Source organism: Maylandia zebra, linkage group LG11, assembly GCF_041146795.1.
Source record: "Maylandia zebra isolate NMK-2024a linkage group LG11, Mzebra_GT3a, whole genome shotgun sequence".
In the NCBI taxonomy this organism is placed as follows: Eukaryota; Metazoa; Chordata; class Actinopteri; order Cichliformes; family Cichlidae; genus Maylandia; species Maylandia zebra.
Genome location: NC_135177.1, coordinates 10,983,660 through 11,006,652, shown reverse-complemented (window position 1 = coordinate 11,006,652; position 22,993 = coordinate 10,983,660). Strand labels below are relative to the sequence as shown.

The following is a 22,993-nucleotide window of genomic DNA, read 5'->3' as shown; positions in this document are numbered from 1 at the left end:
CCTGTCTACTATGGTGTGTTTAAAAATATGATGCAAAACTTGGTGGTTTTTTGTTCCACTTCAAATTTCAGTATTCGGATAATAATCATACTAGTGTAAGCTATTATTGGCCCAGGCGTGAATTCTCTTTGTAAATGAATTACACTTTATGCATCATCTTCTAGGTAATTCACGCACTTACAGACGCTCATAATGTCACCGAAATGGCTCCAAAAAAGTACACCACAGTGGCTATATTTATTACATTTAGTTATATTTATTATAATTACTTGTGTAGAACTTTTGCTCTGAATTATCTGACGGACCTCTAACAAGCGGATTGCTCAGCAAAATTATAAAAAATAAGGTGGAAAGCTTAGAACTTCACAGAAATCAACCACAGACAGTGCATTAGTAGTAATAGTTGTTGTTCGTCGTCTTCTTCTTCTTCTTGTTATTAGTAGTATCAGTATTGGTTCTAATGGAAACATTGCATTCATTAATTAAAATGAATCAGGGTCTTTTGACTTGTATGAATACATTTGGCGTTTCACTTTTGAGCAAAAGTACATAAGGTACACATATCTAGAAGCTGCGTTTCCAGAATAATTACAGTTCACAAGACAAACATGTTTTTCGCCCCGCTTTCAGGATGTCACCAGCAACCCGGCTTCGACCTGGTCTCATGGTGCCTCATTAACGTTCTCACCTGCCCACCAGGAGTATTTGGTTACAATTTTTTTTTAATTATTATTATTTTTCTCTGATCACGGACTTCTTTGGGCCTATGCTGTTATCTTACCCCACACACTGACGGGGCGCATTTGAACACTTAGGTCTCCATCTCATCAGCTAATGATTGACTACCTGGTGATTATGGCTGTGCAAGGTCCCTTCTAATCGGCCAGGGGACGACGGCTTGTTCCCATAGATACATCCCAACAGTTGAGCTCCCATGATACCCAGTCTACATAGAGTAGGGAACTACTTAGACTCGCTGGGCTTTTTACCATCACCTGCGGTTTATAGCGGTGCACACGCTGTAGCGGTTACTCCACACACTCCTGTGCAGAGGAGCGGGAATTCTGCAGACAGCTGACATTTGTAACGCAGGGAAACGTCAGCACTTTTATACGCTCCATCATACTTTTAATCAGCAACTTTCTTAAGTGCAGAAAGCAGTTTTTTCCTCCTCTGGATTTTTCTCTGTCCAGTCTGCTGGTTGAAGATTTGCCTCCATTACCCATTTTTACTCAACCCAGAACATTTGACGAGAATGGAACAGCTCTAATGACGTTATAATGGCCCGTACCTCTGAACCGTGAGTTTGTTGTAACGTGTTTTTTTTCCTCTCCGCCCGCTTTTACGCACAAAGATGAGTTCGGAGAGGCCAAACTTTCTCTCTCAACCCGTGGTGAAGAACGTTTTCATGTTTCGAAACGGCGATCCATACTACGATGCTCGGCGGATAGTGATAAACCAAAAGAGGATGTGCAACTTTGAAACCTTGCTAAGAGAGGTGACGGGCGGCATACAAGCCCCGTTTGGAGCCGTGAGAAACATTTACACACCGAGAGGAGGTCATAAAGTTGACTGCTTGGAGAGCCTGAGGAGCGGGGAGCAGTACGTCGCTGCTGGGAGGGAAAAATTCAAAAAGCTAGAGTAAGCATAAATTGTGGTTTAGGCAAATAAGCTAGCCTACTTTTATAAGGCTTTCACGCTGTGTCATTATACAGACGTCAATAAGCATTAGATGCATACAGCTGTAGATGACCAGGAATAAACCATCTACCAGTTGCGGATGCATTCAAGAGGGAAAGCTGGCCCTTAGCAATCATTGTTAATCGAGACTCATGCAAATTTCTTTTGAAATATCCCTACTGTTTCATAATCATTGTAGCTGACATTAGCAAATATATATGTACGCAAATCGAGCCAATTGTCAGACACGGAGCTGAGTCGTGGCTTTAAAGTTTTGCACCAGTGCTGACTCACGGCAGTGATAAATGAGATCAGCACTGTAGAGAAGTGTACTCTGTCCTAGCCTAAAAATAAGTGGCCTCATGCAGCAGATAATGAGATTTGAGCAGCCACTTATTCATAGAATGCAATGGAGAAGCAGCAGAGGGGAAGTTAATGTATCCCAGATGCAAAAAGATTGCATACTGTCTCCATCCTCCTTTATTTTTACAGTAAAAACCAGAGAAAGTGCATGCAGATTTATTTTCTTTAAATATTCAGATAAAAATGTTTGGAATATCAGCTGTGATGATGCAGGAACAATTGAAATTAACACTCTCTGTATAACAACTTATTAAATTTTGTGCAGTAAAAAGCTGCACATTTGGTAATTGACTTTATGCGACAAGTGGCTAAATTCTAGTTGTTTAACTCTTGGTACAGCTTTCAGCAGTTAGGGATGAGAATTTGCTAACTACTGAAAACGTTATTCTGCATGTGTGGGGTGCAGAATACCTTACAGAACAGGAAACCTAACCTTTACGTCACGTTATCTCTTGTTTTTAGTTATCTACAGATTGGCTCCAGGAAGAAGAAAATGATGCAGACCGTTCCAATGCAGGTATGGCAAAGCGGCTTCAAAAGTCAGTAAGATCCACGCTGTTATAGGGTAACAGTGTTAACAGCCTGGAATTCCCAGGATTTTTTTTTTATAGCTGGCTTTAAACTAGCAATTAGAAGAGATGGTTTATATAATTTACAGTTCCAATAATCCAGCTAGACTCCTCAAATGCTCTCTTACTACATCAAGTCCACAGGTTGCATTAGATTTAGTTTCAGACACTTTAGTGTGTTGAAGTGGCTACATTTCAACTACAAAGTTGTTATGTCCAGTTTTTAACATCCAAAACTGCTTCAAAATGAAAAATATATTTGGGAACACTCACAGCATAAAGATTTTATGAAGATCCTTGAAGAAAGGTGTTATGTTTAGCATTCCCCCTAATTGTTCTCTGTGAGGAATCACTGTGTTGTCGTCTCAGTTTCCATGCATTATTGATTTATGGATCATAATCATCCCTCCTTTTAATACATCTTTAATGCATCAATGAAGTCAGAGCCAAAGGAGCTTAAAGTCAGGTAGCCCACAGGTTCATGACCTCCTTATTTTTTTTTTAAACTAATATAAAATGTATCCTGGCGAAAGCACAGAATGGTCTAGTAGAACCCAAAATAACAAATTTTGCTGACTTCATTTGCATTATGGACAAGATGTCAGAAAATAAAGAGGTGCAGAATTTGACATGCTAATTGCTGTCAGAGCAAATAATGGGGCACTCCAAATTTTGTCAGGGTATTCTAAAAAGTGTGCAGCCCATTTTTAAAATTATTGTAATTTATTTTTTTTAACTTATGACCACAACTTTAAAGACACTAGCTGTCATCATCTGCTCCTCTTGACTGTAACGTGTTTATCGTTCAAAGAGAACGTGCTCTTGATTATGTCTCATCACCCGCTGCAAGAACTTTCATTATAGATGACCTTGTTAATTGTTGTTTACTTCACTGGTATCTAGCGAGTGCACACTCAAGATATAACTGAGTAGGTGTGTGATGTGGCAGAGGTTCCATTTAAATGATGCACTGAAAGAACAAGGAGTTTCCTTTGTTTTGTTTTTTTTTCTGCCAAGTGGACTATGTACAAGGACGCTAAAACGAGCCGTGGGGACTTTTTGCCCACTATAGAATGAAAGATCAGATACTGATAAACAAATCGATAGATAATAAAAACTTGTGCGATGTCCCTAGAGACTGATGCATGCCTTGCCTTGCTTGGTTTCTTCCTGATTTGGATTGGTTAGCTAGGTCTAACAAAAAACATAAAATAAATAAAAATAATTCTATTCTCTAGCAAACAGCAGATTTCAGGATTTTTGATTGTGGTGTTTTATCATCTTCTGTGGTTTCCAAAGCCTCTCTCTGTAGTATGTTGTAGCATTTTCTCCCGGTGTGCAGTGTGCAGTTGGCTTGTTGTTGAAAACTGGTGTACCACTGAACATGCACCGCCCTTTATTTATCTAAGATTTTTTAATTTTACTTCTGACCTTCACACCTCAGTTGCCAGGTTGCACTCACACACACCAGAAGACTTTTAATATAACTCCTCCCTCATCCCATTCTCCCCTAGGATGCAAGTCTCACAGTAGGTTACAGGTGTTGTGGGACAAAACCTGCAGAGCTTACTCTCTGCAGCCTCACATCACAGGGGAGCTCATTCTTTTGCTGTCATGGACATCACGGATGATTTTAGTGTGGACAATAGCGGATTTTCTTTATAAGTAAAAGCTTTGATGTTGCTCTTTCTTTATTTTGTACTTTCGTGTACTAAAAATACAGGGAGTGCATAATTATTAGGCAAGTTGTATTTTTGAGGAATAATTTTATTATTGAACAACAACCATGTTCTCAATGAACCCAAAAAACTCATTAATATCAAAGCTGAATGTTTTTGGAAGTAGTTTTTAGTTTGTTTTTAGTTTTAGCTATTTTAGGGGGATATCTGTGTGTGCAGGTGACTATTACTGTGCATAATTATTAGGCAACTTAACAAAAAAACAAATATATACCCATTTCAATTATTTATTTTTACCAGTGACACCAATATAACATCTCCACATTCACAAATATACATTTCTGACATTCAAAAACAAAACAAAAACAAATCAGCGACCAATATAGCCACCTTTCTTTGCAAGGACACTCAAAAGCCTGCCATCCATGGATTCTGTCAGTGTTTTGATCTGTTCACCATCAACATTGCGTGCAGCAGCAACCACAGCCTCCCAGACACTGTTCAGAGAGGTGTACTGTTTTCCCTCCTTGTAAATCTCACATTTGATGATGGACCACAGGTTCTCAATGGGGTTCAGATCAGGTGAACAAGGAGGCCATGTCATTAGTTTTTCTTCTTTTATACCCTTTCTTGCCAGCCACGCTGTGGAGTACTTGGACGCGTGTGATGGAGCATTGTCCTGCATGGAAATCATGTTTTTCTTGAAGGATGCAGACTTCTTCCTGTACCACTGCTTGAAGAAAGTGTTTTCCGGAAACTGGCAGTAGGACTGGGAGTTGAGCTTGACTCCATCCTCAACCCGAAAAGGCCCCACAAGCTCATCTTTGATGATACCAGCCCAAACCAGTACTCCACCTCCACCTTGCTGGCGTCTGAGTCGGACTGGAGCTCTCTGCCCTTTACCAATCCAGCCACGGGCCCATCCATCTGGCCCATCAAGACTCACTCTCATTTCATCAGTCCATAAAACCTTAGAAAAATCAGTCTTGAGATATTTCTTGGCCCAGTCCTGACGTTTCAGCTTGTGTGTCTCGTTCAGTGGTGGTCGTCTTTCAGCCTTTCTTACCTTGGCCATGTCTCTGAGTATTGCACACCTTGTGCTTTTGGGCACTCCAGTGATGTTGCAGCTCTGAAATATGGCTAAAATGGTGGCAAGTGGCATCTTGGCAGCTGCACGCTTGACTTTTCTCAGTTCATGGGCAGTTATTTTGCGCCTTGGTTTTTCCACACGTTTCTTGCGACCCTGTTGACTATTTTGAATGAAACGCTCGATTGTTCGATGATCACGCTTCAGAAGCTTTGCAATTTTGAGACTGCTGCATCCCTCTGCAAGATATCTCACAATTTTTGACTTTTCTGAGCCTGTCAAGTCCTTCTTTTGACCCATTTTGCCAAAGGAAAGGACGTTGCCTAATAATTATGCACACCTGATATAGGGTGTTGATGTCATTAGACCACACCCCTTCTCATTACAGAGATGCACATCACCTAATATGCTTAATTGGTAGTAGGCTTTCGAGCCTATACAGCTTGGAGTAAGACAACATGCATAAAGAGGATGATGTGGACAAAATACTCATTTGCCTAATAATTCTGCACTCCCTGTATGGTTAAAATGATTTTACAAAGCCATTTAATTACTGTCAAACTGTTGTTGCTAGTTTTGACTCTAGAGCTTGCATGCTATTATTAACCCTGATGAGTCTTTTGTATCCAGTATTTAGGATGAAGGGTTAGTAAAGTGCCCATTTTGTTTGGACTACAGTATGAGCATTGGTCTGCAAAGTCCCTAAAGTTTATACAGGTCTGTTGTTTTGAGCCTCCAGATCCCATGTGGACAAGGTGATTCACCAATAAGCTTTTAACTTAGTCCTGTTATCACAAAACATCAACATTACTCATTCAGCTTAATGCATTATTAAAAACTGCACTAATAGGTTTTTTCTTCCAGATAAATTTAATTAACAGCTGTATGTTTGATATAGACTTATTGACACTTTTTGACTGTTTCTTTTTTTCTCTTTTTTTTTAGATTAAACCATTTCCACCAAATAGATTCATTGTGTCAGCTCGATTCCTGAAACCCATCAAGGAGCCATGCACCATATTGTAAGCTGAATTTTCATTTTTCAAGTTTTTAACTTCACTTTGGGAAAAAATCTTCTTAAATTGTCCCATTATTTTGGATTAAATACACAATATAAATATATGACCAATTTGGACATAGAAAAGAAGTAGATGTAGTAGATAGGTAGTGTAAGAAAAACTGGACTTGACAATGGAAACTGAAGCAGTTTGCACCAAAGTTCTGCCTTTTTTTTTTTTAACTGTGCATTTCCCTTCCATAGTGTGGTGGCAAATGGTGATATATTGAACTCCGCAGTGAGGCTGTTGGTCCACCAGAGGATACTGGGCCAGTTTGACAAGATACTAGAAATGATTACAGAGAAGATGGGTTTAAGAGTCCTCGGGGGAGTTAGAAGGTAGGTGGACAATTTCAAAAAACAAAAAACTGCATAAATGTACTGCATTTCTTTGCAAACTTTATTATATAAACTAATTTGCATCAGACTTTCAACACATGCACTTCCGTTACAGCACATTATTCCCAATTTCATATATTTGCATTATTGAATTTTGATTTGATTTTTGATCTCAAAATGTATTTACTACCGATGCTAAAACGGATTTTCTTTTGTTAAGTAAAAATATACACTACCAGTCAAAAATTTGGACACACCTTCTCATTCAGTTATATTGTAGGCATATGCTAAAGACACCAAATATAAGAATTTAAAATATAAAACATGTTTTGAGTTATTTAACTTTTTTGTTTACTATACAATTCCATATGTGTTCATTCATAGTGTTGATGCCTTCAGTGTGAATCTATAATGTAAATAGTCAGAAAAATAAAGAAAAACCATTAAATGTGAAGCTGTGTCTAAACTTTTAACTGGTAGTCTATCTGCTCTGACACTATATGAAACATACATTCTACTGGCACAACAAAAGTCGGTATGCTTCATTTTTCAACCAGCTCAATAAACGATCACATGGAGCCAGCACATGATGTAAACAATAAGGCTTTTGATTCTCTTTGTGTGTTCTAGTCTCTTTACCTATGAAGGCCAACAGGTGACTGAGGGGAATCAGCTAGAGAGTGGTCAGCTTTATGTGGCTGTGGGAAGAGAAAAGTTTAAGAAGCTTCCTTACAGTGATCTGCTCTTCACCAAACCCAGAGGGACGAGGCGAGTCAGAGGGTAAAGAAAGTAACACTTTATCTTAACACTGAGTGCTTGATTTAAAAACAAAAATGAAGACTTGACATTTACCAAACTGTCACACATCTAAGATCTGCAAAATGATGTCATTAGGTTTGAAATTTTGCATTTGATTTAGCCTGCATTAAAAATAAACACAAGCATTTCTACAATAGAATTGCACACGAATAGCAGTGAGTCATGAACACCGTTAATATCCATCACTATGTGTAGTCTTGAGTCATTCATGAAGAGCTGTGGAACTTTAAAAATAGAATACTATGGTGACCAGGGATGCTTCTTGGAAACCGTACAGTTTGTGTTTAGATCTTTTCCACTGGGGCAACTAATTACTCCTTTAGGGCTACAAAGCTGCTTTTAATTCCCTTGAAAACTACAATCCTCACGCATGTTCCATCTGTATGAAGGTGTTCTGTTTGAAATGATTATGATTACAGATAGATATTATAGGCACGTACACACAACTATGAAGAGCTTAATTATAGACGGACTAAAAAACAAACATAGATATTAGGAAGTTTGTGAACAGATGTTATTTAAGATAAGATAAGACAAGACTTTATTGATTCCACGATGGGGAGATTTTTGCGTTACCTCAGCTCAAGTACAGATATCAGAAGGAAAATACAAAAAATACAAATAAAATACAAACAAATAAAAAAGAAGTAAGATAATGCACTATATACAATGGTAGCATACACAGTATGTGATTATGGATATGGTTGTGGAAATATGCAAGACATAAACTATATAGCTTAAAATAACTTTTCTACCACTACTATTCCTATGCATAGACATGTACATGCACACACACGTACACACTAAATATACCTGCACATGTCATGTTCAAATGTATTACACTTCAATCCTTTATGTATGGGTTTCATGTATGTAAGTCAATATTCATTAATCATTTTTGCAGTATCAAATATATATGTCAACACTTTTTGTCTGTTTTCTTTTTTTCACAGAATGAAATCTTATTCTTTGCCGCCCATCTACAGGTTCTCAAAACAGAGTGAAAATGTCAGTAGTCCAATATTTTGTGAGCTGTTATTTATTTATATTTTATAATCCAAAACTTTTCCAGGATTCTTTAACATGCAAAGCACAGAGAAAAGATTTTCTCTGAAAAATTCTGCTGGTTTAATTATTTAGGGATGGCTAGCAAATAATGATGTAAAAACATGGTGGTCTAGACTCCCCAGTCCTAAATTTTAAGCCTGAATTAAATTTAGGATCAAGTGGACTTGCAGAATTGTATTTCATTGTGAATATAAAATATTTAGTCATGTTTCTAAAAAAAAAAAACAAAACGTTATGGTTCATTTCAAAATCCCACCTTTGGATAAACTGATGCAGCAAACCCAAGATGTAAGTCTTTTTTTACTCTCCATCATCATGATTATGAGAAGTTTCTTACTAACTAAATCTGACTGCTACTTTCTGCAGGGTAAGTCGATGGTCCAGAGCAGTGACAGTGGAGATGGAGAGTCTCCTAAGGCCTCGCCTCCAAGCCACAACAAGGAACACCTGTCCTCCATTGTAAGAGAGATTTCTCAGGCCAGACTGCTCTCCTTAAAGAAGATTAAGAGCAGACAGAGCTTGACTCCTGGTGCATCTGACAATGGTAATGCAAAAACACGAAAAAGATCACCGTGAATAGAAGTGAAATTTTAATATCTACACCTGTTTGTTTTCATGGTGGCTATTAAGCTCAGCGGGGCTGTATTCATCCCGAAGTCAAAGAAAGGAAAGCATTGCTACTGTATATAGTATAGGTTTATATTTAAGGGTTACTTTGACTACACTGGATAAACAATATAGCAGTGACATGCTCTTGCTCATATTATTCTGGGGCTTGCATTTGTAATTATATCCTTAAGTAGTTTGTTTGTAATATATATTTAAACATAGAGTTATAATCAGTAGTATTTACTTGTTTCAACACCGTCAAAAAAGTCACATTTTAATAAAAATGAGCTAGTGAAGGAAAATCATACAAAAGGAATCTAATCAAAGTTTGTTTGACATATTATTACCCAAGAACTAAAATAGTTTAGTTCATGGATAATAATATACCCAATAACCAATAGTTAGCAACACTCATGCTCCTGTGATTCTGTCATCATCATCACCACTTTCTGTATTCATTTTTCATCTATAGAGTATGGTAGATGTGTGCAAGTGGAAGGTATCAGAATAATCTACTTCTTTAAGAATTTGCCATCCCATGTTTCACAAGTGGTGTTTATGTGCTGCTGAGAGTTTAACATACACAAAAATATGATGTAATGCTTTGTCACTGGAATCTTATGTAACCTGCTGCATTCATAAATGTCCACACAGTGGCACTGTTGCTCTGCAAAATATTTGCCATGAAATATTAAAAGTAGGTCTAACATGATGACATTAACCTTTATTACAACAAACACATTACGTCATCTTCTTGTGATACGTATATAATAATGTCCTACAGAAAGTTTGGCACCTGCCATCCTTTTTTTTTTTTTTTGGAAATTAGGAGGTTTTGCTGCTCTGGGACTCTTAATCTCATTATTATTATTATTCATCCATCTATCCATTCATCCATTGTCTTTATGATTATCAGTTTTAAAGTCAAAGGGAAGCAAATCTTCTGCAGACTGCTGCTGACCTTGTTATAACTGATTCTGTGGTATGAACCACATTACGTCATGTTGTGGCTCTTAATAGATTTTGCCTGTTGGCTCTCTGGCAGGGGATTTGACAGCAGAACCCCCAAAAGAGCATGGAGAATTTGTGACTGTGGTTCAGAGGAGGTGGCTTTTTGCATCAAACGAGAGAACTGAGGAATGTGTGTGTGTGTGTGTGTGTGTGTGTGTGTGTGTGTGTGTTCTCTGTGTTGGTATGTTCATGTCTGCATTTGCAGCCTGTAATGTCACCCTCAAAATTGCCTGTATCAGATTGTGTGGCACGTCATATTACAGGCACAGAAAAGCATACTGCATTGTTGGTCCCCTTGGATGACATTGAGCAAAAATTACATTAACAGACAGACATCTCAGAAAACAAAATCTGACATAAGACATCTTTAAATGGCTTTGAGGACATTTCACTTTCTCATGCAGTCCTCACCGTTTGACCTGTACAATGCTTTCTTAGTCCTTTCATGTTAGTGAGACACAATATTTTCCTTATTTGTTTGGTTTCATAGAAAGACGGAGTGTTTGTCTCTGTCCATGGTCCTGATTTCACTCTAAGCAGTGTATTTAATTCCCAAAGACATCTTTATTCTTTTTATTTATTGCTTTTTTTTTTTTGTTTTGTTTTGTTTTTTTGGTTCTCAAATGAAACATGAACAAATACTGGCTTACACAACAACGACAACAACAATAAAAATGTCCCTTTAGCCTACCATCTTAGGTAGGTTAAATTCAGTGTTGTGTTAGTATTTGGCTTTGCAACAGGAACACAGTGTTCATATCACCTTTTATGGTGATTGTAAGCAGCACAGAGGTGTTTGGTGTTATTTTCCCTTTGGGAAATCCTGCCCTGGCCGGGCATGAGGTAAATACACCCCGCTCTGGTGCCAAAAGGAACACAGCCAAAAGGTTGCCAGACTGGCAGAGGCTGTGGAAAGTACAAAGCATGAAACCCACACTTCAGATCTCTGATGTGTTGGAACATTGGAACCAAGACAAAAGATATTATATGATTATAAAAGCATCAATTCATTATAAATGTATTTGTCAAAGATGGCTTTGGAATGAGGGATGAGACTGTAAGGACAAGCAAGCCGATGACAGCGGGAAAAAAAGACAAACGAGACCGAGTGACCCTGTAACCGGAGATTCTCCCTCTGCAGTGCACTCACTGTGTTTACAACATGGAGTTTAGTTTTTGAGTGCGTGTGTCTATGTGTGTGTGTTCACCAGTCCCCGTTACTCACCGTCTATTGTAAAGCCTTTACCTTTGCTGTTTCATTAGGGAACACAATGCTGAGTGAGAGCAGAGAGAAGGGAGAGGAGGTGTGACATCTCATGCAGCAAACTTGGAATGAATGACATGAATTTGACCTTAATATAACAAAGAGACCCAGCTTAACCCTTGCATCCTGTTCAGGTCAAATGTAGCCTTTTTTGACATTTGACAGCAGAAAACGTACCCTAAATGTCATGCTTTTGACCTGGATTTTAAGACTTTTTATAAAGTGACCCAAAATACACAAGATGTATTTAAAAATTGTATTGTATAATATAAATTGTTGTACCCTGAGGCTGTTCAGGGTCAAATTTGACCCATACAATTGCAATTGATTTTGGATATATATCAATATTCACCAAAGTATTCCCAGCCAGCCAAGAGACTTAAGGTCAAATTTGCTAATGTCTTATGCCAGTGCCATCTGGGTTTTGGCATTAAAAAAGTACTCTTGGCATTGAGAGTGCAGTGATAAGATTGTTTGGAAGAGGTGGGAGCTCAAAGATTTTTGCACCAGAACCTGTTGTGTCGTATTTCTGGGATTTCCTTTCTCAAGTCATAAAATATAAAGAGGAGGATATTTAAATCAAGCATCATGCAGTTATGTAGTATGTGGGAAGCATATGTGAAAATGCCACATACGTAAGGTTTTAGTGGTTAGGCATAACAACTCCCAACAGTTCCAGAATGTTCTCGTGATTTCCGCTTTTGATAAAATATGTTTAAATTCATTATATTTGTTATGTTTTCATGTGTTGAGTAAAACAGGGCATGCTACTGTGTGATGGTAGATACCATCCAGTAGCCTAAACGATACATTCTTCCTGCTCTCTGAAACATTAATTAAGGATTATTAACATTATTGTTAATTTCAGAGATGCTATTTAGACATTCTAAATTGACCTGTAGTTCAAAACACACTTAATATGAGGGGAATTAACCCAGACTATACTGTGAAGGCATGAAACATAACCAGTATCTGTGGGTTAAAAGACTTAACCAGAAAGACACATGGCTTGTTGTTTGGTCTTTATTATTCTTTTAAACTTATTGGTCCAATTTAGTCAGTGTTAGCCTTTTCTTTCAAAAACAGCTTGAATGGAAGCAATTAGCAGTTGTTGCTAGCCTCAAAATAGAAATGGGATGTTTATCAGTGTTCTCTTTCTTAAATGGCCTCTGTGGCCAATTCAGTTAATGGCTCTCCTGGGAAAAGAAGGGGAATGCAGCAGAACCAAAAGGGGAGACAAAGAAAAGCGTAACCGAAAAAGGAGAAAAGGATGTGTTTAGACAGGTGATTGGGGATAAAGAAGGAGAGAAGAGGGAATAAAAAGCTGAGATGATGAAGTGAGTAGAACATTATGGAGGTGGAGAAGGGAGGAAAAGGGAAAACAGGTGGAATCAAACAGTGAATTTGATGAATAACCAAGGGATGATGAAGCATGAGTACTGGATGGAATAAAAAAAAACGCTCAGAGAGATATTAACGGGTAGAGGGATGGGTGGGGTTTGGATAATTGCCTTTCATTTGGATAATCTCTCCATTTAGAGTCATCAAAGCAGATTTTTAGTTGCCTGGGCCCCTCGCTGGCGCCAAATTGCTGCTCTGAAAATCAACAAAAGAGCCTTGTACTTCAAGAAGAAATTACTGATAAAAAGGTATGCACAAGAGGAGAGAGAGGAAAGGTAAAGGCAGAGCAGGGTTCTACTGATTATCTGAACTTTTACAGGCTGTGTACATGCCTACTTATTACATTAACACTGTTGGTGGGGGGTGGATGAGACACTAATTAAAGGGTCAGGTTTATTTTGTTCCCTAAAGAACTTTTTGTGTGATTAAATTTGTGGAATACTTTTAATCCAGGATGCTTTTTCTTGTAGGAAGAAATAATAGCACACAATGCAATAAATAGTGGATGTAATGCAAGCTACAGTACAAATAATGATTAGAAGTGGAAGCCAAACATTGTTTTCCACTTTGTAGTTAGTTACTATAGGAAGTTACTACAGGAAAATTTGTGGAAAATCTGGATTCTTTGCAGCTTGAAACCCTCAGAAATAGGGTAAAAAAAAATGCATCAGCTTAGCTAAAAATGGGCTTTCTATTTCTACTTCTATTTACTTACAGAGCAGCCAATATTCCAACATGGTTCATCATGCCTTTTATTTAAAAATATAAATCTAGAGATGTTGAATTTCACACACATGATTTCTGCACTTGCATTAATACTTCAAGGGCATTCACTTTACACAGAACCTTCATGTCTGAATAGCATGGCTCCCTTCTTTTCTTGTACTTTATCTTTTTGAAGGTAGCAGAAGCCAGTTGAATTTCTGTTGTATTTTAAGTATGTTTTATGAAGGATGTACAGCATACATTTTCTCAAAAGGGCTTTGATTTGAAGTCAGTTTTAAATAAGAAAGGGAACAAAAACCATTCTTTGTATTATTTGAAAGTTGAATGTGAGAGAAATAAAAATTGCTGGACATGAGTGAGTGAGCTTGTGTGCATGTGTGTTTGTGTGATTATGCTTGTCTCTGCATGCCTTTGCGTATGCACAAGCCAACCAACCAGATCAAACCTCAGCCTCTGGTGTCATAAAATGTGATTCTGCTGGGGGGAATTAGCCCTGTTAGCATATGTATCTATAATGCTTGTCAGAGTGAAATAGGGTTCAACCCAGTGTTAGGAGGCAGGAGACATGTACACAAAGAGAGTGTGCATCTCAAATCGTGTGCCTGTGTCAAAAAAGAGGCTAAGCAGTGAGGGATGAATGATGGCACCACTTTTTTTTTTTTCATTTGCTAAGTTCTGACAACGTGTGCTGTGTGTGTGTGTGCGCACACATGTCTGTTTTTATGTGCATTTGTGCACACGCTCATATGTCAAATTTCCGACATCACCGCCATGCTTGTCTGTTCTTCGTGGATTCTTCTATTCCTTTCATCTCCTTCCTTTTCACTACAGCAGAAAAGGGTTCTTCATGACCCATTGATGCAGGATTACTGGATTAAAGAGCAGGGAAGCTGTACTAATCTGCCACATTCATCTGGTAACAAGTGTTTTGGCTGTGACATACAACAGCACCGGCTGTGATGGTGATGTGTTAAGGTGATGTGTGACACTCTTATTGACACAAATATTCCTCATGTCTATCAGGTTCAATCTCTACTTTTCAGGCTTGTCTTTTTTTTAGCATTTCTCTTCATTTGGCCATCTAAAGTTTATATTATTTGTTAAAGAGAGGTTTAGGAATGCAAGCAAATGGCATCAACGATGCATTTTAAAATGTGTTTTTCTTTCTTTTCTTCTAGTTTTAGTCCATATAATGTAGTTTAGAGGATAAAGAGAACATGAACAACTATCAGAAAAGATATAAATCAATTAGTAATTAAATAAATATACAGAAGACTATCAGTGCTTGAATTATTAGAGAAAGGAATTGCGTTCAGTGTTTTCTTAGATTTGATGATTACAACTCAACAGCATAAGTACTTGAACTTGGAATAAAATGGTCATGCTCTCATGTTTTTTTTCAGTTATGTAGAAAGGAAAAGAAATCAGATTTTAATATGTGTTCATATTGCACTTAGACATTCATTCAGATTAAAACCTTTGTTTAATGAAAACGGTCAATGGCAAGATTTCAGGCAACTTTGAGAACAGTGCAGGGGAAAAAGCTCCATGAATTATTTAAACATTTAACAGAAGCTGTGACCTTTATAAATATTACTTTGGCTGTCTGGTTGCAACATTGTTAAGCAAAGGTTTTCTTTGATTTAATGTCAAAGCTATCTAAGCACAGAGCATATGAGGAATTTTCTACGCAAAAGTGCATGGCATTTTTTTTTCCAGATGTATCTTGGAAACAAATCTCAAAGATAAAGGCTATACATAAGAAATACTTAATGCCACAGTGTAGACAGCTTGTGTCTATTCTTAATGCTAGACATTTCAATATACCATATCTTTTAAAAGGACATGGCAAGGTTTTGCACTTCCATTATATAACAATAATATTTAGCAATGGCAACAAATGCCAAGATAGTGATCCATTGTATTGAGTCAAGCTCCGAAACTGGTGGATCTTACCATTCTAATAATACCAACAAAGGGAGATTCCAGCTGTCTTTATGAGTAAAGTCCTTAGGGTTGATTTGGAGTAAGTGACATATGAGTCACCAAATCTTCATTTACAAATCATTAGCATTATAAGTATCAAGTCATGTTAGTGTGGTATCACAGAATGAAAGAGTTAGACCAGTCAACCATTTTTATTCTCAGCTGTTCAGCTTTTCTGTGTTTCAGATTTATGTAAAGCCAGCAGCAGCTGGGTCTCCCATGTAGCCATACAGTCATTGCATGTTTTAACAGGACCCTGGTCAGTGACCGGAGCGCACATGCAGAGTGGCAGCATTCCAAATCACTGTGCATGTTGTTTTACACCCAACTATAACTCAGGTACAGGCTGAGTGGATTAAATCATCTGGGTGTAAATATGCAATTTACTGTACTGTCCAGTGAAATACAAGGAGTGATGTGTGAAGTGATTCAGGTCCATTAAGTAGTATTTCAAGACTTGAGAATTTATTAGCTGCAGTACAGTTAATGCTAAAGTAGACCAGGCTTGTGGAGGCCAAGCAAATAAATAAATAAAAGCACACATGTGTGTGATGTAGTGTGGTGCATCCACAGTGTAGTAGTTTACACACTCGCTTAACAAAAGCGCTCCAGCTTGATCCTGAGAGGAGACACGAGTCCCTCGAGGGTTGTGTCAGGAAGGGCATCTTGCTAAATCAAACATGCAGAGTGACCCCCTTGTGAATAAGGGATCAGCAGAAACTGGCTTTACTGTGTAAAGCAGTGATTTGTTTTGCTCTGAGTTACAACCTACTGCAAGTGTCACCCTGTCAGAGGTTATTATGCCTGGTGATCATCAGCACTGAAAATGTTGCAATAACAAATGTCTATCCTACCTAGTATCCACAGATACTAGACAGAGCACAGTAGTTATTTTTTCTGTAAGGAAGATCTGGTTAAAAAAACAAGGTAAAGAAGAGTTTTACCTGGGTTAATGGTTTTCTAAAAAGTCCCAACACAAATTAGAGAATAATTTGCAAATTTGCAGAACAACAAAAAGAACAGTGTAGATTATACCACTCACTCACAGATTCCTTTGCAATAGTGGTTAAAAATGTCCTGTGGAGAAGTTTATTGGACTTTAAAGTGCTTCCTGAAGGAGTGGAAAATCTTTGAAACATTCTTGTAGAATGCATCTCTTTGCTCATGTTTGATTATTAAGTTCTGTATTAACCTCTTCACTACACCTTCTAAGAACATCACATGATTTCAGCAATCCTTTACATCTGGTAGGCAAAATGATAAAATACCTGCTTTGCTACTGTGCTAAGACTTGAATTTGGTGAAATGTCCTTTGGCAACTTTTTAACAATGCATTTCAGGATTTAGATCAGCAAAAAAACCCTGCATCGCTAAAAGCAGACTGTATTTGTGTGTGCACGTGTGCAATCTATCCAGCCTATCACTTCATCTTGAGTTGTGTTTTATTGCATTTCTCTGGAGCGACAATCATCTGTAACTTTACCTTCCAAGATAATGCCAGCAAGAGTCGTTTATATGAGTAATTATATCTGCTTGCAGTTGCATACAATTTTACTTCTTACTAATGGATGCAGCACATCATCTGAAATGTGGGTGTGCTCTGTCTGCTTATGCCTTGTGGAGGAGGGAGTGTGTGTGTGTGTGTTTGCCTGATTATGAAAGGAAAAGTCAGACACATTTTACACTCAGTTGCACACACATACATAAAGCAGTCCAACCATTTGCAAAGCCAGACTCTCCGGATATACTGGAATGAGAAAGAAGGGGGAGATTCTAAATATCATATTTAATTTGATTTAGCATTTTCATGAGCCTGTTCCTCATCCTTAAATCATGTTAAGATGTTTAGAGTCATAGCAGCTCCTCCTCTGCTTACTGCTTACACTGAATCGCTTGGCCCTCACTCCTAATGAATGCGGGGTGATTTCCATAAAATATTCTTAAAGAGGTCTGTTATTATTACCATAACGTTTCATCTCCCACCATGGCTAAACTTCAATCAGTTTTGCATTTGAAATGCATTAAATGTCTCCATAAACTCTTCTAATCTCTACCGGAGTCATTTTTCTTCCTTAACCGGTATGTGTAGAAAGGAAAACTAATATTAAAGATATTAATTGCACTGTTCTTTTTTTCATTCCTGATTAGAAATTTCAGTCTCATCCAATGTTTCAAAACAAGTGTGTAATTATGTTGTTTATCAGAGCGTATACTTGTCTTCCTCTTATGTTTAGGGTTAATTACTCCAAGGTCTTTGATGCACATGCTCACATGAAAATAGAAAAGCCCCGTATCCATTTTCACACTCCAACAGAACTGCCTTGCTGAGCTGAGCTTGTTTGGAGTTGTAGTACGATGTCTTCATTTAAATTCCTGGACTCCCAGTCTCACTTTACAGTTGTTTGTGTTTCCTCGGGGGGAACTGGAGGATTTCTTCTACAGGCCTCTAGTCTGTTGGATGATTATCATGGGTCATCATATTTGTTTTGTGATATCATACAAAAGCAATGGTTAAAGGAGAAAACCATCTACTTTGCATGCCTGTGGTGATGATTAGGATGATTGCTGCAGTGGTGATAATAAAGATGAAGACAATGTTAAACATTCAGTGTAAAATTTAGATCACTAAATGAGCTTATAAAATGCTTACTGGCTCTCTCCTGCACACTTCCATTGTCTAGGGAAAGTTGTTTACTTGCAACAAATTATCTTGGGTGCTTTTCCTTTAGACCAGCAGGTGTCACTCTTGTGCTGCATGTATTCAAATTTGGCAACATCTGCTGAATAAAAGCTGAATAATTTCAACAAGACTTCGACTGAAGGACGAATAAAAGCACCCATATTTATGGGACAGATTTTTTGGGTTTGTAAAATGAATTAATTTGCAGTGAGTGTGAAAATTTTGGTTTCAGGGTCTTGAAAAGATGAGCAGTGGGCACATAAAGGAACACTTTGGCTCTTTTATGCCCAAAGAATGACAAGATTTGAGGGCAAGTTTTTACAGGTGTGACACTATATTCATCTGCTTTTTTTTTTTTTTTTTTTTTAACATGTATTCATTAACATTGTCAATTATTATTATTTTACTGTATTTTACATGTTTTTTTCTGAATGAGTCCAGTTAAGTCTACTGCATCTATACCAGGATAGTAGGACACTCTTTATTTACCTTTCCTTTATGTTGTACTGGCCACAACAAGCCTTTTCAGTATTCAATATTGCACATTAGGATGGAACACAACTGGAAAACATGCTTTTTGTTTTTTTCGGTACTTTAAGGAATCAAATACCTCTCTGTAAAATGAGCTTCTGATTTTGCATGCAGAGCTAATATTGTCTGTTTTTCTAGATGAACTGGAACAGAAGTTTGATGAAGGAAATGCTGATTGCCAAAAACTAGAAGACAATGGACCTGAAGCGGTATAAACATGCACTACTCACTCGCTCTTTTTATTTTACATATATATTTACAGTCATTTTTATACATAATCCCTCATTTTCAGACTCACAAGTTATTAAACAAAGCATTTTTAAATAGGATTGTTCTTAATACTAATAATGAAAGTCAGTGGTGGTAGTCTAGTCTACCTGACTGACAGCCTGAAGTCTAGAACCCATGGACATCACCAAATGCTGTTCTTCCTCCTTCTTGAGGTGGCAGGTTTTTACTCCAGCCACATTCAGTAGTTGCTTGTTTGTGGGTCTCTCTGCTTTTTCTTCAGTTAACTGAAAAACATGCTTTATTTGATTGGGGTCAGGTGACTCACTTGGTCATTGAAAAATATCAGATTTTTTTTGTCTTGACATATTCTTGGGTTGCTTTTGCAGTTTGCACTGTGAAGCACTGTCTGATCAGTTTTGCAGCATTTGGCTGAATCGGAGCAGAGAGTACAACCCTGTACACTTCACAGTTTATCCTGCTACTTTGTCATTCACATCATAAATAAACACTAGTGACCTGGTTTCAGTAGCCATACATTCCCATATGTCCATCATGTTTGACAGATGATGTGGTATGCTTCGGAACATGGGCTATTCCTTTTCTTCTCCATGCTCCTTTCCATGATTCTTGATTTCATCTGACCAAAGAACAGATGAAAACGTTGTTCCAGAACTGTGTAGGCTCTTTTAGATATTTGCTATGTTCTTCCCATTCTTCAGTGGAACCACTGATTTGCACCTTCTCTTTCCATTTATGAAAGCATCTCTTCATTTTAGACTAAACTCCTTGATAGTTTTCTTGACTGGTCTAGAAGTCGTGAAGGCTTTTTTCGTAACCAACAAACGATGGTGTTCCAGCCCTTTTGGTTTTGCTGAGCTGGCCAGTGCATAGGTCTCATAGGTTTTTGTTTTTTTTCATGTCTTTGGGACATCACATTGAGAATTCGGGGGGAAAGATACCAAATACTTGGATTCATCTCCAGATCTTTTTCTGCTTAATTTTTGATAAGATTATGAGGGGACGGACTGGTTTCACCTGGGCATGAAACTGCTTGTCAGTTAACTGTTCAATTACTTCAGGCGTCTGAAAACTATGTATAAAAATGACTGTAATTCCTAAACAGTTACAGTATGGCAATAATTGATTGCTGTTTATCGTTTCTTGATTCTTGATGTTTGATTTAAAATCTACTGTGCGGGTGTACAGAGGCAGATAGCACCAACGAACCATAGCATCAACAGAACAGTGTAAATCACAGAAAGAATTCAACATACTGCATCTGTTAAAATATTTAGAGATATTAATTGCTTCTGTGGTTATACTGCATTACAGAAACTTGATGCTACTGATACAAATGAAACAGAGGAGAATGTTGAAAAGCCAGAAGAAAAAGAGGAGGTTGCCACTGAAAATGGCAGAGAAGAAGGTGATTTACCTAGCAGTGAAAACAAGATGAATAACCAGGAGACAAACGGTGAAAAAGAGGGGGGAGGTGGAGGAAAAACAGAAATCGATGGACAAAAAGATGGAAAAGGAGAAGACATAGCAGAAAATGAGAAGAAAGTGGAGGAAAAGAAGGAGGATCCAGAAAAGAATAAGAAGGTGTTTAATGGTGAAGAGTATGGATCTAGCAGTGATAAGGCTCTAGACAGTAAGGAGACTGAGGATGGAAACAATATGTCTTTTCAAGGTGAAAGGAGGAAAATTGTGGAAGATGAGAAGGAAGATAAAGACCACACTGAGGTGGAAAAAAGCACTACGGATCACACTAATGATGTAGACACAGTGGAGGAACAGAAAAAGACGGGAAACGGCAACGATCCAGAGACGACTCAGTTAGATAACGAGACTAAAGAGAACGATAGCAGTAGAAGTAGCAGAGGCAACAGTAATCAAGAAGAGGATGAAAACGAAACAAAAGAGGGCACTACCAAAGAGTCAGGTGAAGAAGAAGAGAGCAAGGTGAATGCTGAGGTCAGTGGAGAAGATAATGAGGTAGAAGGTGAAGCAGAGCTCAACACAGATGAGAAAAAATGAACCAGCAAAGATGCCGAGTGCACACACAGGGGAAGATGGTGATCAAGAGAGGCAAGACGAAAGTGAAAAATTTAAAGGATAGGAAAAAACACCAAGTTCTTTATACTGAAAATATGAAATTACAAAATCTATTTATATAATGAAAGTGACAGATGAAAATTTATAGAAATTTATAGAAAACAAAGCAATATAAAAGCAGTTTTGCAATGCTGAGCATGTAACCTAAATCTTTAAATGGTTGTCTGCTAAACTACAGAAACACCATATGGATCAAAACTTTATAACTTTCATGTTTGAAACAGAATACACATATAAAATCCATATATATTCTTATTTTTGCATTAAAAATGTTCTTAACTAATAGGTTGCTTTATTGTTTCTTTACACACTGTCTGTGAGCACTGTTGTGAGTGATGCAGAGAAATGATAATATAATAATATCCTTTGAAATTTTTCGAAAGAATGGTTATGCCTCTCATAGAAACTCATACAAATGTATTTAACGAGACATATATTATTGTTTGTTTTTGAATGGTAAGCTAATTTATAAAAAATTCAGATCTTCTTCCTAAATGAGTGCTTCCATCTGTAGGGCTAAAGTTGTTACTGAATGATTCGGTTAGCATCAAAGTGATGTGCATCATATAAATTTAACATACCCAGAACACTCGTGCAAGATTTTTGTCCATTATATTTTTAGTCCCCTCTAACGGCAGGATCAACACATCACAATAGTCAATATCTTTTATAACAATGATGTTTCATCCCTGTAATGCAGTTCCAGAGACTTACAGAATTATTCCCAGTCTACAAGTGCAAGTGGAGGCCCAGAACCTTACTGTTACGCCTAATGTTGATTTCTGTCACTGAACCATATTTTCAATGTCTAATTTTTAAAGGCAGTTTCATGTCATATTATTTTGTAATGTTGCTGCTATGCCAATGTCCATCTGCTTCCAGAAAAATTAAACTGAGGGAAAAAAAGACAGTTTTTTGGTCTTCTGTAACTGATACTTCAGTGATGAAATGCATTAGTCAATGGAATAGTAAAAATAAAATCATTTAAAAAAGTGATGATGATGTATGATATTGGAAATTAATTTCACAGCAGGCGTAAAGCTTTTTTAAAAAGTTCACTGAGATGGAACTACACTCTCCATTCCACAAGAGTTGAGATGTACGTGTAAAATGTAAATACAAGAGATTTAAACGTTTTAATGTCCCATAAGCCCGTTTTTCATTCACTTTAGAACATAGAATGATATCAAATATTTAAACTGAGAAAACTATTTTGCAAAAGAAGAAGAAAAAAAAAGGTCAGGATTCTAACTGCTCAGTAGTTTTCAGTCCTACTTTCCTCACTTTTCTTTTCATGATGGGCCAAATGTTTAGCACCTGGACTTTTCTATTAGAAGGCCTTGTTGTAGTAGATGCAGTATGCAGTTTAGTGTCTTATACAATCTGAAAAAGATTCCATCTGCATAGAAGCATGGGCACTAATGCACCTCCACACCATCAGTGATATAGGCTTTGTAACTAAGTATCAGTAACAACCTGGATGGTCCCTCTCCTCTATACTCTGGAGGATGTGATGTCCATGCTTTTCAAAAAGAATCTCAAATTTCAATTCTTTTCATGGTGGAACAGCTTTCCACTTTGACTCAGTGTATTTGGATCATGTTCACAGATGTAGATTTTTCTGTGGATCACCAACACGTTCTGGAAGTTTTCCTGAGCCCATGCAGAATCCATCCTGTTTTTAATGCAGTGCTGCCTGAGGTCTCAAATATCACATTCCTGTCCCTTCCGCACAGAGATTTCACCAGACTCTGTGTAGTAGATGTGATATTTAAAGT

General features: G+C 37.5%; 1 protein-coding gene across 2 annotated transcripts; it reads left to right on the top strand.

Annotated features, from left to right (window-relative positions):
* The first annotated feature begins 859 nt into the window (after positions 1 to 859).
* Positions 860 to 22,123, top strand: LOC101475703 (doublecortin domain-containing protein 2). Of its 2 annotated transcripts, none has more exons than XM_004565130.4 (9): positions 860 to 1,300; positions 2,506 to 2,560; positions 6,324 to 6,400; positions 6,640 to 6,774; positions 7,405 to 7,554; positions 8,547 to 8,601; positions 9,028 to 9,205; positions 19,008 to 19,078; positions 20,433 to 22,123. In XM_004565130.4, the coding sequence occupies exons 1-9, from the start codon at positions 1,281 to 1,283 to the stop codon at positions 21,135 to 21,137; spliced, it is 1,446 nt and encodes a 481-aa protein (XP_004565187.3). In that variant the 5' UTR covers positions 860 to 1,280; the 3' UTR covers positions 21,138 to 22,123. The 2 variants fall into 2 exon arrangements, with proteins under 2 accessions (XP_004565187.3, XP_004565186.3); XM_004565129.4 differs by having other exon boundaries at positions 860 to 1,641.
* Positions 22,124 to 22,993: the final 870 nt, after the last annotated feature.

What these genes read in the sequence shown, in the direction of transcription:
- LOC101475703 (XM_004565129.4), top strand. Translation starts at nt 1,355, where the DNA reads ATGAGTTCGGAGAGGCCAAACTTTCTCTCTCAACCCGTGGTGAAGAAC. An exon ending in GAAAAATTCAAAAAGCTAGA is followed by an intron (nt 1,642 to 2,505) that starts GTAAGCATAAAT and finishes TCTTGTTTTTAG; the next exon opens with TTATCTACAGATTGGCTCCA. An exon ending in TGCAGACCGTTCCAATGCAG is followed by an intron (nt 2,561 to 6,323) that starts GTATGGCAAAGC and finishes CTTTTTTTTTAG; the next exon opens with ATTAAACCATTTCCACCAAA.